The sequence below is a fragment of the Colobus angolensis genome, unplaced genomic scaffold, assembly GCF_000951035.1.
Source record: "Colobus angolensis palliatus isolate OR3802 unplaced genomic scaffold, Cang.pa_1.0 Scaffold53, whole genome shotgun sequence".
In the NCBI taxonomy this organism is placed as follows: Eukaryota; Metazoa; Chordata; class Mammalia; order Primates; family Cercopithecidae; genus Colobus; species Colobus angolensis.
In genome coordinates, this window is record NW_012118821.1 from 10,348,299 (window position 1) to 10,362,574 (window position 14,276).

General features: G+C 44.8%; 2 protein-coding genes across 3 annotated transcripts in view; one reads left to right on the top strand and one right to left on the bottom strand.

Annotated features, from left to right (window-relative positions):
- Position 1: 1 nt before the first annotated feature.
- LOC105525385 (trafficking protein particle complex subunit 12-like) lies at positions 2-8,773 on the bottom strand (the record flags this gene model as incomplete). The annotated part of the gene is made up of 2 exons (XM_011960986.1): positions 8,615-8,773; positions 2-353 (listed from the first exon to the last, which is right to left on the bottom strand). A coding segment is annotated over exon 2 (348 nt), but the record flags the coding sequence as incomplete, so codon positions are not given.
- A 1,611-nt stretch (positions 8,774-10,384) lies between these two features.
- TSSC1 (tumor suppressing subtransferable candidate 1) overlaps positions 10,385-14,276 on the top strand; it is a 173,634-nt gene continuing 169,742 nt past the window's right edge. For both annotated transcript variants that reach the window (XM_011960956.1, XM_011960958.1), the window contains exon 1: positions 10,385-10,769. In XM_011960956.1, the coding sequence (XP_011816346.1) occupies positions 10,728-10,769 (42 nt within the window). In that variant the 5' untranslated portion in view covers positions 10,385-10,727. The remainder of the gene's footprint in view (positions 10,770-14,276) is intronic.

Below are 14,276 nucleotides of genomic sequence, written 5' to 3' on the forward strand. Positions count from 1 at the left end.
CGTCGACCTGGCCAGTGGGACTCGGGGTGCCCGCGGGCTCCGGGCCCGGGTCGCCTTCCCCTCCGGGCTCAGCTTCCTCCCGCGCTCGGCCCAGGTCGCCCGCGTCGCCCTCGCTGTTGTTGGGGGAGTCGGAGATGAGGACGCTCTCCATCATGTGCTCGTTCAGCTTGTCCGCGAGAGGACTCGAGCCTTCCGACGCGGTCTCGTTCTCTTCGGATCCAAACTCATCTCCGCCAAGATCGATGGTTTCCTCGTGGAAGAGCGACCCCTGCTCCTCCGGAGGCGCGAGCTGAGGGGGATGCGGGGCCTCCGGGGCCGGGGTCTCCTCGCCGCCGCCAGCGTCCTCCATGCCCCTGAAAGCGAAGACAGAAAGAAGGCCCCTCAGTGTGATCTTCGTTTACCTCAACCGAAAAATGCCTATTGCTTATAGACTCAAATATTTGACTCAGACTTCCATTTCTCCAGCTTCTTATCCATGTGCTTTTGATTATGGTAAAATACACGTAACATTTACCGCTTTAAGTTCAGTAGTGTTAAGTGCATCTACATTTCTGTGCAACCAATCTCCAGAACACTTTTCATGTTGCAAAACTAAAATCCTATCCCCATTAAACATCCCCCTCCCCCCGTATACCCACCTCCCCTGCCCGGAACATCCACCATTCCACTATAAAATAAGTGGAATCACCCGATAATCGTCTTCTCACTGGCTGATTTCACTTAGCATGAAGTCCTCAAGGGCTATTTACACGACAGTTTGGTCTGTTTCCTTCCTTTTTATGGATGAAAACTACCCAGGGTGTGCGTACACTACATTTGGTTTATCCAGCTATCTGCTGATGAACACGTGGGTTGCTCCCATCTTTTAGCTATTGTGGATACTCCTGCAATGAACGTGGGTGTACAAATATATCTCTGAGACCCTGCTTTCAATCACTTTGGGTATATACCTAGAAATAACTGCTGGATTATATGGTAATTCTATTTTTAAGTTTTTTTGAGGCACCAAAAATCTGTTTTTCATAGTGGCTAAACCATTTGTCATTCCCACCAACAGTGGACAAGCGTTCCAATTCACATTCTTGCCAGCACTTGTTATTTTGTTTTAATTGTATTTCATAGTGGTCATTCCAACAGGTGTGAGGTTCCAGCCATATAAACACTATTTTATTCTGAGACTCAGCTAAGTCCCTCCTCTTCCATGAAGCCCTCCCAAGACTCTTCAATTTATAATAGTCTCTTCACTCTTCCCCATGCTGTCCGCCCCCCTGCCCCAGCTCATATTATCTGCCTAACTCTGGAAATCTGAGACAGAATGAGATGAAAAACTTACACAGTAAGAAAACAACAGCGCGCTCACTGAGCACTGATGGCTGAAGCTGACAACACAACTAGCTAACATTTATCGGCACATGCTATGCCCCTGGCTATATACACATATGCCTATGTGATTCGCAGAACGCCCCTCCGAGATAGCTGCTAGCACTGTCTTCGTTTCACAGACGAGGACACTGAGGCCTGGGGAGGCTATGTTAGCCAAAATCACAGAGCCAGTGAGCGGGGAAACCAGGACCAGCCGAAGCTGGCATGTGGAGGGGCCACTGGCTGGTAGAGGCCACAGAATGAAACAAAGAGCTCGAACTGTAAAAAAGTATGTTCCTTTCCTTGAAAAACTTTTACTTTATGTACTTTTACTGTCATAGTGAACAAATTCAAGTTAAGGAAATCTAAGAGACTATGATAAAAGATAAGGGATTTTTTTCAGAATAAAACAACACATACTTTTACTTAAAAAAATGACACTTAGCTGATCTCTAGATAAGACTACCCTTTTCTCACTGTCAGCACTTCCATCACAGTATTCCCAATGAGTCAGCCTTCCCAAAACGTTATTTTAAAGTAGTTAATCCAAGTTATACATTTTTTTTTTTTTTTTTTTGAGACGGAGGCTCGCTTTTTTTTTTTTTTTTTTTGAGACGGAGGCTCGCTCTGTCGCCCAGGCTGGAGTACAGTGGCCGGATCTCAGCTCACTGCAAGCTCCGCCTCCCGGGTTCCCGCCATTCTCCTGCCTCAGCCTCCCGAGTAGCTGGGACTACAGGCGCCCGCCACCTCGCCCGGCTAGTTTTTTGTATTTTTAGTAGAGACGGGGTTTCACCATGTTAGCCAGGATGGTCTCGATCTCCTGACCTCGTGATCCGCCCGTCTCGGCCTCCCAAAGTGCTGGGACTACAGGCTTGAGCCACCGTGCCCGGCCCAAGTTATACATTTGAAGAAGTTTCCGGTTCAGCCTGGTCAGTTACTAATTCCCTTATGCATTCATCCAATAATTGTAAAGTGTAAATGAATTAAAAAATCAAATGAAAAGGAGTAAAACCTTTGTTTCCTGCCACGTTTCACCGCGAGCCTGAAGAACAAACTGCCCTAGAACCCCAAAGGGGGAAGCCCCCTGGGCATTGTAAGGCTGCTCCTTCAGGTCCCACCTGCACAAGGATAGAGGCTGGGCACAAGGAGCAAACAAGCAGCCTGAGGCAGTGCCCTCTGTAGTCTCCCAGCAGGACCTGAAGGCACTACCATGGTCTGCGTATTTTTTTTTAGAAATAAGAATTTATTTCCATACAAGCTAATGATGAGAGAAAGGGATTTTCCCTCCCTCTCATCTCCCCTCAGCCCTAACAAGATTCTAGGTTCTAAAGCTAATTCTGATTCAACCTCACAGATTTAAAAAGTTGTATTGCCTTTGTGAAGAAACTTTTTTTAAGAAACAATTCTTACTATTATGAAGATGAAGCTGCTTTAAATCTCTAAGATTTAGGGAAATCTGTTTATCAGAGATACAATAACAAAGAACATCGCCTAGAAAAAATTACCAAAATAATAAAAATTAAAGTAAAATGCTTCTAAATTACAAAGCTTAAAAACTTTATAAAATGTAAAATAAAGAGAACTGATAAAACAGGAATGTCCAAAATTTTCATTAATACCTGCAGACCACTTTTGAGAATAGAATAAAAAAATAAATTTTATTCTTAAGTAAATACCAAAGTAATAAAAAGCCCTAATAATTTAGGGCAGGGATGATCACTTTTGCTTTCACACAAATAAAATCTAGATGCAGGAAAATGCTTGTAAGGATCTGAGGGTTTCTTCTCTAGAAAATCAAGAGGAATGCTCAAATAAAAATGATACAAAACATGATTTAGATGACGCCTTTATGAATGGGAAGACATATTATAAAGTTACATCTATATAAATTATATACATTAGATTTTGTGACAAGGGACATATAATTTTTAGCAAAATAACTTCTTCACTTCAAGGGTTTCCATACTCTAATCTTATGCCAATGTAAGGTTCAAATGCAAAGCAGACAGTAGTAATAACCACGTGTATATGACCAGATAGTTCTATAACCATAAAAAAAGTACAACTAGTAGTTAAGTCTTCCCACAAAGAAAATCTAGGGTCCAGACGGTTTACCAGTGAATTCTACCAAAGATTCCATACAGATAATTCCTACAGTACAAAAATTCTTGCAGAGAAGAAAAAAGACACATGACCCAATTCACTTTATAAGGCTAATATAACCTGAGACCAAAATTTGACAAGGCCATACTAAAAGGGAAACTATCATCTCAATCATGAACACACATGCAAAAATCTTGAAATATTAGCTAACTGAATCAGCAATGTATTTATCTTCATACCAAACTCAGGTTATCCCAGAGATGTACTGTTGGTTTAATGCTAGGAAATCTTTTTATGTAATTCAACACACTGACAGATTAAATAATAAAAAGTACATGACTATCTCAATAGATGCACAAGAAAGTATCTAATAAAATTCAGCATCTGCTCAAGATAAAACCTGTCAGCAAACTAGCAACAGAACGCAACCTCCTTAATGCAACCAAGGGTATTTGCCAAAAACCTAAAGGAAACCTCAAATGAACGGTGAAATGTTTAAAGCATTCTCTTTAAAAGTAGAAAAAAGATAAAGATGTCCTCTTCAACATTTTTATGCTGCCTAATACTGGAGGCCTCAGGCAGGATTAAGACAAGAAAAATAACTAAAAGCTACAATAAAAATTGAAAAGAAAAAAATATAAACCTTCATTCTTCGTGTATGATTATTTATGTAGAATACATCAAAAATCTATGGTATAAAGACTGAACTATTGGGCCGGCCATGGTGGTTCATGCCTGTAATCCTAGCAATTTGGGAGGCCGAGGAGGGTGGATAACCTGAGGTCAGAAGTTCAAGACCAGCATGGTCAACATGGTGAAACACCGTCTCTACTAAACACACAAAAATTAACCGGCTGTGGTGGCGGGTGCCTGTAATCCCAGCTACTTGGGAAACTGACGCAGGAAAATTGCTTGAACCCGGGAGGTTGCTGTGAGTCAAGATCGCACCATTGTGCTCCAGCCTGGGCAACAACAGCAAAACTTCATCTCAAAAAACAAAACAAAACCAAAAACAAGACTGAACTATCACAAGGGAATATGTAGCCCACATTAAGGGAAGAGATGATTTCCCTCAAGTGATGTGTCAACAAATCATGCATCTGGGAAAAAATAAACTTGGAAACTTGCCTCACCTCAGACACAGTATCAATCTCAGGGACATTAAAAACTTAACTGTGAAGGCTGGGTGCGGTGGCTCACGCCTGTAATCCCAGCACTTTCGGAGGCCGAGGCGGGCAGATCACCAGGTCAGGAGTTCAAGACGAGCCTGGCCAATATGGTAAAACTGCATCTCTACTAGCAATACAAAAATTAGCCAGGCGTGGTGGCGGGTACCTGTAATCCCAGCTACTCTGCTACTCAGGAGGCTGAGGCAGGAGAATCACTTGAACCCAGGAGGCGGAGGTTGCAGTGAGCCGAGATCGTGGCATGACACTTCGGCCTGGGTGACAGAGCAAGACTCTATCTCGGGGGAGGAAAAAATTAACTGTGAAAGGCAAAACTTCAAAACATTCAAAAGAAAATATAAGATAATATATTTTTAGGGAAGGGAAAGCCTCTTAAACTAGGCATAATAAATAAGTATAAACCATAGAGGGAAAATGGATACATTTGCTATATTAAAATGGAAAGTTCTATCATGAAAAACCTAAAAAAAGTGAAACAAACAAATGTATCATTAAGAATCTAAAAAAAGGGAAACAAACAAATGTAACTGAGAAAGGATTAACACGAACAATACATACAGAATTCCCACAAATTAATACAGGACACTAAATGATCCATAAGGAAACTAAGCAACAGGGCTGAAAGGGGTGTACCTTTGAACATCCATGTTGAGAAACCACTTGGTATTATCTAGCAAAGTTTAAAAAGCACATATCTTATCACTTCAATAACTATACATTTTGATTTTTCCCAGAACAATTTTTCACCCATGGTTTAAGTTATTACTGTCATTTTACTAGTATTGTTATTTTCTGAGACATAGTCTTGCTCTGTCACCCTGGCGGGAGTGCAATGGGACGATGGTGGCTTACTACAGCCTCGACCTTCTGGGCTCAAGCCCATCCTCCTGCCTCAGCCTCTGGAGTAGCTGGGACTACAGGCGTGCGTCACCACACTCAGCTAGTTTTGTATTTTTCGTAGAGATGGGGGCTCAATATGTTGGCCAGGCTGGTCTCAAACTTGTGGGCTCAAGTGATCCTCCTGCCTTGGCCTGCCAAAGTGCTGAGATTACAGGCGTGAGCCACTATGCTTGGCCTCAGTAAAATCATTAAGTGTCTCCTTTCATTCTTAAAGGAGTCTTGGTTGAGACAATAAACATGTGGTCATAGTACCTAGGACCTAGCAATTCCATTGCTAGATACATAACATGGAGGAATACCTGTACATGAGCAGTGTAAGCTATGATGCTGACTTTCTTAACAAATCAAAATACCTTTCTTCTAAGTCCTAAAAGAAAAAGCAGGCTGGACGCAGTGGCTCACGCCTGTATTCCTAGCACTTTGGGAGGCCAAGGCAGGCAGATCACAAGATCAGGAGATTGAGACCATCCTGGCTAACATGGTGAAACGCTGTCTCTACTAAAATACAAAAAATTAGCCAGGCGTGGTGGCGGGCGCCTGTAGACCCAGCTACTTGGGAGGCTGAGGCAGAAGAATCGCTTGAACCCAGGAGAAGAGGTTGCAGTGAGCCAAGATTGTGCCACTGCACTCCAACCTGGCGACAGAACAAGACTCCATCTCAAAAAAAAAAAAAAAAAGAAAAAAAAAGTGGAAATAAACACTGCCTGCCTGTAGACACAGTAATAAGTAAATAAGTAGACTGTGGTATACTAAAACATAAAATATTAAAATAGCAGTAAAAATCAGTGGTGAGCTGTTCCATATCTAACATATAAATTATGTTTGGATCTCGCAAATACAATTTTGCACAAAGAATGAGTAGAAAAATAAACAGCATGACTCTGTATATTCAAAAACATGTTAATGAAACAAAAGTGTTGAATCCGAACACTTTTTTGTGTTAGGAACACAAACATATTTGGTCAAACTACAAAGAAAAGTCAGGATATAGTAACAGCCACTTTAGTGAGGGAGGGGTGGAAGGTGATGGCAGGAGAGCTTGACTGGGGAGGGACACACGAGAGTTTCAACGCATAGGGAAATGGTCCCCATCTTAGGCTGGTAATGGAATAGGGAAATGGTCCCCATCTTAGGCTGGTAATGGAATAGGGAAATGGTCCCCATCTTAGGCTGGTAATGGAAGACTGGGTTGACTGGATCTTTAAATCTCACATGTGTGTTACAGGTAGTCTTTATATTTCATAATTAAAAATGGAAAAACACAACTATCTGTTCTTGATTTGTACGTGATAGAAATCATCTTTACTCCCTCCTATCATTGGCTTTATTTTTATTAAACCATAAATAGGATTTTAAGCTTACATAAGCTTACATAAGCTTTGCATCACAGTGCAGCAAAGAAATCTGACTTTCTCCTTGTCCAGCTGAGGGCTTTGCACAAGAATGTGCTTAATTAATTGTTTAAGTTTTTTTTTTAAATATTAAATTTAAGTAATTCTGTATTAGAGAAATAAAAAGTTCCTAAGAACATTTAAAACTTGGTTTCTCAGGTCTATTTTCTGGACACAGACACTCTGCAAATATAAATCTTTTACCAAACTGCAGTCATGTAAAATTTCTTTCCATAAGGGCACTAGGGTGTGTAGTGGAAATCTAGGTAGCATGTATTAATAGAAGTATCCATGTAATGAACACTCACTACAGATCAAGCATTTTACCTGTATTATTTAATACTCATCATAAACTTATGAAGCATTATTATTACCTCCATCATACAGCAGAGAAGGCCAAGTGATTTGCCTAACATCACACTGACAGTACCTGATGGTGACAGGCTACCCACACAGGGTTTATACTCTTTTCTCTGTGCTGGTCACCTCTCAGCTCCTCTTGCAAGGTTGCTAGGCAGGGGTGGGCAGAAAGAGCTCTGAATGCAGGGTCTCAACAACTGTGTTGACTTTTAGCTTCAGGACCAAGTGAAGTAACCTCTGAAAATCTTGATCTTTTAGATGAGGTTGGTAAATCAGAATAAAGAGGTTTAAACAGTGGCACCCATGCACAGGCATCTTTTAAAGTGTGAAGAGCTGCACAGATAGAAGCATAGTAATTCATTTGAAGGATAAAGCAGACTGGCAACAAACACCTACTTTAGTAACCGTGAAGCTCCAGCCAGAAATCACAAAATTTAAGAACTGAATGAGTAACACTGTGTAATATTTCATTTGCATTTACCCTGTCCCTCTCCCACCCCAATCCCACGACAGGGGCCTGGCTCGTTAACTGCCACTGTCTTCTGAATTTGCGAAAAGTGTTTGAATCCCAAGACACCATATTTTCAAGTAGCCATAAAAAAGGTACAAACCCTAGGTCCAAGAAAAATTTTCCTTGGGGCTAAACTCTTTCGTCGTCAAGAGTGAAAAAATGACACATTAAAACACATCTTTGACCCTAACGCTTTCTGTGGAATAAACGCTTTTTCGGTCTCCCTAGTAAATATACTCTACAATCAGTATGTGTAGCAACAGCGGACATTTACAGTGACTCAAATGCTTTTACACTGCATTGCAGCCTCACAATGCTGAGTTTGGCAGGCAGGTCATTAGTAACCTCTTTCCGCAGGAGGATGAATTAAGCCTAAGAGAAGTTAAGGGGCTTGCTGGGGGCCAGGCTGGCACCGAGCCTGGAGTTGGGGGTCTCGGGGATGCCTGGACGCGCGCCAGCAGGTAGCTTCCCACCCGCTTCGCACCAGCTTCCCCTCCCTGTAACCTCCGCGGGCTGCAGAGACGCTTCTAGCCCTCTGCAGACGTGGAGAGCGAGGGCCGCGGCGGCGTGGAGCCTGGCACAAGGCCCGCGGAGCACAGACGCCCTCGGGTGGCAGGCGACCCCGCGCCCGGACCCCACGCCCACTCTAGTATCGGCCCCAGAGAAGGTCCCCCGGGCTGAGGCCAAGGCCGGCGTGCTCCCTCCCCGAGGAGGCTCTACACGGTCCCATCCCTTCTTGACTGCCGAGGCCCTGATCCTCACCTGCCACCCGCCCACTGGGGCTGGGGGAAAGTGGTCACCTGCGGCCGTGACCAGGGTCCGGGAAGAAGGTGACAGAAGCCAGGAATCCGAGAGGAACCAGCAGCCCAGGCAGCCCTGTGCGCCTGCGCGTGCCGGGCCGCGGCACGCCTACTTCCGCGCATGCCTGGTGCAGGAACCCGTGGCCATGGTCCTCAGGCCGGAAATGGGGTTCGTTTCCGGTTCGTCTGCTGCGAGCGGGGCCTGGGGCCCAAGGTGTGAACGCGTCCAGGCAACCAGGAGCCGGTAGTTGAGGGAAACGGACCCTGTACTTGGAAATGGGAACGGAGACTACACTCCATCTAGCCTGATTCTGTCACTCAGAGGCAATAGGCAAGCCTGTGTCCGATGCGGCGGGTGAAAGGGAGTCCCTTAGCCTATTTTTATTGGCCAGCATAGCCTAGAAGTCAGTGTTTCTAGGGATTTGTCTTTGTGTTTATCTGTATTTTCTAAGTTTCTTACCATGCAGCTGCAGTACTTGTATAATAAAATTGATGATAAAGATATCAGTGATAGGTGGGTGGATTTAATCCCGAAGTATGAAGGCCCTGTTAGCTCTGCAATATCGGGAAACGGAGTGGTTTAATAGGATGATTCTCATGTCTGGGCCATTGCTTACTTGCTTTCTTACTTTTTCTTTCTTTCCTTTTTTTTTTTAGACCGAGTCTAGCTCTGTCGCCCAGGCTGGGAGTGCAGTGGCGCGATCTCAGTTCACTGCAACCTCCCCCTCCCGGGTTCAAGCGATTCTCCTGCCTCAGCCTCCCGGGTGGCTGGGATTACAGGCGCTGCCATCACGCCCGGCTAATTTTTGTATTTTTTTTTGTAGAGACGGGGTTTCACTGTGTTGGCCAGGCAGGTCTCGAACTCCTGACCTTGTGATCCACCCGCCTCGGCCTCCCAAAGTGCTGGGATTACAAGCGTGAGCCACCGCGCCCGGCCTGCTTGATTTCTAATGTAATCTCTAAAATCTCATCCACTCAACAGATACTCATCCAGCCTTAACTCCATACCACGTGCCGTGCTCAACTGAGCAAAACCAGACCCAAACATTTCCGTCACGGAGATCAATAAAGGGTAGAGGGGAAAGCTAATCACAGAAATTGAGGAAAGGTGCGGGGTCCTGGAAGCCCTGGTGGAAACAGGCTAGCGGCGTGGTTCAGCTATCATGTATTTTGGAGTCCTTGCAATGCCATTTCTGCTGGCCCAAGGCCAGGGCAGGAACTTTGGGCGGGATGCGTAAGAGGGGCGGTCTCTCCACCACAAATCTTCATTCTTTGGAGACCTCTAGGAACCCCAGGGCCTTCCCTTCCGACTCCCATTCGGAGGCATATGCTGGTCCAGGACCACCAGTGGTGGGGTGCCGGCTTTCATAACCCCATCCTTGGTAGGGCTTCCTTTGCCACACAGTGCTGGGCACCTGCAGAAATAAATTTGGCATGGCCTTGACTTAGGGCACCTGGGGCCGAACCTAAGGGAGTCAGACAGCTCAGGTGCCCATCCTGCTACCCAATGGACCAAAGCGCGCTGCGACTGTGTTACTCAACTTTGCAGCGTCTCATCTGTAAAATGGAAGTGTAACAGCTTATTCATAGAGTTGGATGAAGCTCCTTATGGCACTGCGTGTGAGGCGCTGACCCAGCGCTTAGCAACGCCAAGTACAGTACAAATGACAATACATGGTGGCGCCCAACTACGGCGCGAGCGATTCTCAGATGCGATGGTTAGCTAAGGCTAATCGCCGCTTGCCGCGGACGGTCTGCGTCCAGAGCCAGCCTCCGCAGTCCGCTCCGCCCACCACCTTATTTCCTCTTGCCCGCGTTCTCACCTCCAGTAGCCAGCGAGCTGAGAGCCCGGATGTGAGCCCAAGTGGGCATGCGCAAAAGCCAGCGCCGCTGCCATTGGTCGCTGGTGAGGAACAGATTGATGACACATCCGAAAAATAGGAAGTGGCCACTACGGAAGCTGTTCTGGTCCAGAAAGGCTGCCAGTTTGGAGTCGTTTGCTGCGCGGAGGGAATGAATGGGCGCTGGGAACACGCCCGCGAGGTGGGAACGCGCCAGCCGTAGCGAGGGCCTTAGCGTGTGAGTGGCCCGGGTCTGGTCGCTTCCCCGCAGCATGGAGGACGATGCACCAGTGATCTACGGGCTGGAGTTCCAGGTGGGTCACTCGGAGGGCGGCAGGTGCTGCTCGGCCTGGCTGCTGCCAGTATGAGCGGGCCCATGGTGACTTCGGTTTGCGAATCTCCCACCAGCCCTGCAAGGACCCGTGTCTAGTTCCCATTTTGCAGAGGAGTAAACTGAGGCTTCAGGAGGTTAAACGGTTGTACTGGATAACAGGGTTGGCACAGCCGGCCTACCTCCTTCCCCTTCACATCCTGTTCCGAACATGACTTCTGACCTGGAAGTTCTCACTCACTTTGGTGGACTCATTTGCTTACACGCCTACCTTTTCCTCTAGAATTTGAGTTCCTGAAGGTAGGGACTGTATGTTCTTTTAAAAAAAATCGTTTGATTTTGAAACAATTTAAAGTATTTAGAAGAGTTGCAAAGATACAGAGAAAGTTCTTTACCCTCCACCCAGCTTCCCTTAATGTTACCACTTTACATAACCATGATACATTTATTAAAGCTTAGAAAGTAACATTGGTACGCTAATATTAAGTGTACCACTAATATTAAGTATTAATAATTAATAATTAAGTATTAAGTAACTGTCTTCGGATTTAACTGTTTTCACACTAGTGGGGGCCTATTTTTTATCTTGTAGTTTCCAGTGCCTGTTCATGACTGTCACACAGTAGGTGTTCAACAAATGACTATCAACTGAATGAGCCCCCAGAGCATAAGCAATGCACATGGCAGTTCAGGACAGCAAGAGAGCTGAGGTGGATAGAGCAAATGCGTCAGGGGGAGTGAGGTAGGGGATGAGATGAGCGGGGGAGGAAGATGACCATTGTGTAGGGCCTGTTAGAGCCCTGTACTGGTTTTCATCTATTCAAGTAGCTTTTGAGAATGTATTATGCCTAAAGCACTGAGGGACAGATAAAGAGATAGAAACACAGTTCACTGCCACATGAAATACTTGATACATAATTTTGTGCAGCAATATTTGTTAAAGATATAAATGATGTCTGTTTTTTTTTTGAGATGGAGTCTTGCTCTGTTGCCCAAGCTAGGGTGCAGTGGTGTGATCTCGGCTCACTGCACGCTCCACCTCCCAGGTTCAAGCGATTCTCCTGTCTCAGCCTCCTGAGTAGCTGGGATTACAGGCATCCGCCACCACACCCAACTAATTTTAGTATTTTTAGTAGATAACGGGGTTTCACCTCTTGGCCTGGCTGGTCTTGAACTCCTGACCTTGTGGTCTGCCCACCTCGGCCTTCCAAAGTGTTGGGATCACAGGCATGAGCCACCGCACCCAGCCCATGTCTGCTTTTAAGTAGGTTACAGTCAGAGAGGCAGCAGCGTTAGTAAAATAATATATACTACCCAGACACCTAAGTTTTAAATCTTGACCCTAGCACTTATTAACTATGTGACCTTGGGCCTCAGTTTCCTTTGCCAATAAAATAAGCATCTCCCCCCTGCCACCCAGTGGCTGTTATGAAATTAAATGAGTTAATACACTTAATTGAAGCACTTAGAACAGTGCCTGGCACATAGTGTGTTCAATAAGTGTTGTTCTAATTGTTATAATGAGAGAACGTTCCTTTTTATTTTCTTTGTAGAAACGGGGTTTCGCCATGTTGCCCAGGCTGGTCTCACACTCCTGAGCTCAAGCGATCTGCCCGCCTCGGTCTCCCGAAGTGCTGGGATTACAGTCATGAGCCAGCGCACCCTGCCTAAGACAAAATTCTTACAAATAAATTTTGTACAGGGCAGCAGCTAAGTGTCCTGTGTAATAAACTAGGCTATAGGATTTGACCAGTGGCTGTATCACATTCACAAGGCTGATGGCTTAACTACCAGTGATTTAGCTCTGGACTGTGTGTCACTCTGCTTAGCACTGTACAAGTATTTCATTTAATTCTCACAGCAATCATTATTGGTAGGTGTTATTGTTCCTGTTTTACAGATGAAGAAACAGGCTGAGAGAGAATAGTTACCTGTCCAAGGCCACTTAACTAGTAAATGACAGACCTTGCATTCTGACCTACTTAGGCTTTTAACCCAAACTGACCTCAAAGCCCCTTACTTGCTAAGTTCTGCTGCTTTCTCCTTAACTAGATATACAGAGGGATATATGGGGAGAGACCACATGGGTAGACAGAAGGTTCCATAATCTTGTACTGCCTGAAGGTGCATACTCTGCCAGTGCTACTTAATATAACTTCTTGATCTCCTTAAGAAATCTCTCAAAAAACCCAGAGGATTTTATCTTCAGTATCTTTGTATCTTTGAGGTTAACTGAAATGTCATTTTCTGAGATTTGAAAAATGAATGAAATCGATTCTCCTAAGGGAGTCAAATATATTATTGGATTGTCTTCTTTATCTTAAAAGAAGTAGCTGACTTTTGCTGCTTGGATTTTATTGGATACTACCATGGACCAAGACTTTCTTGAGTTTGGAGAACCATCATTGCAGTAAACAAGAAAAGAACTGAAAACGATAGTTTTTTTTTTTTTTTTTTTGCTTGTCAGTGACATTCAAATCCCATGGAAAACACTTTACATAAAAAGCTAGAAATATGATTATTGACCACTGAGTGAAGGTAATGAGACTTGAAAGGTAAAGGGCAGTACTACAACTGCAAATAAAAGAAGACCAACATAGAGGGTCGTTAAGATCACAAAATGCCGAGCAAATTCATGGTAATGATTCTGGATATTTTCATAATTATATTTGAAATGCATGAAATTTCAAATGATATTTGAAATGCTTTTGCACACTTTTAGTTTACTGGTCAGTAGAAATCCATTTTCTCAAAATGAGTTTAATGAATACTTGTCAGTTAACAAAACAGTAGTTCTTTGTGACTATCTCAAAGTGTATGCATACAGTATGACTTCTCTCCTGCAATCATGTTTCTTTGAACTTTTGACATTAATAGACCTTCTTTAGTTGTGTGGGTCAAATCTCCATGTGGCAAACATGCCTAGTGATGGGAAGAGCGAACCTCTAGGCAGTGGTGGCTATGCCTGTGCGTAGGTCTGGGGGCAGGCATGTGACTGAGATGGACCAGCGGCCAGCAGGTCCTGCAGGTGTGGGCAGAGTGAGGGCTGCATCTGTCAATTCCCATTTGAGCCCACTGCTGCCAAGTGAGCTGGGCCAGACCAGAAAGGATGGCCAGGGTGGGAAGGTGGGTGACAATGATGACTTGGGCTTGTTTCAAGTCGCTTTCCCTTAGGTTTACCACCAAAACCAGTCAGCAAGCAGGGCAGGTTGTAAGCCACACAAGGGTATGAGTGCCTCCTTTCTGTTCTGGGAGGTTCTCCTGGAGTCCTGAGATCAGTGCAGGCAGGTCACAGGGGCAAAGAGACCAAGGGCTTTTGGCTTTTTGTGCCATCAGGCTGAGGGACAGATGGACCAGGCCAGTGCTCAAGGGTCTGCCTCTTGCCAAGTGAGGAAAGAGTTTTGAAATGGAAGATAGAGGTTAAATTTTCTTTTCTTTTTTTTTTGAGACGGAGTCTTGCTCTATCACCCAGGCTGGAGTGCAGTGGCGC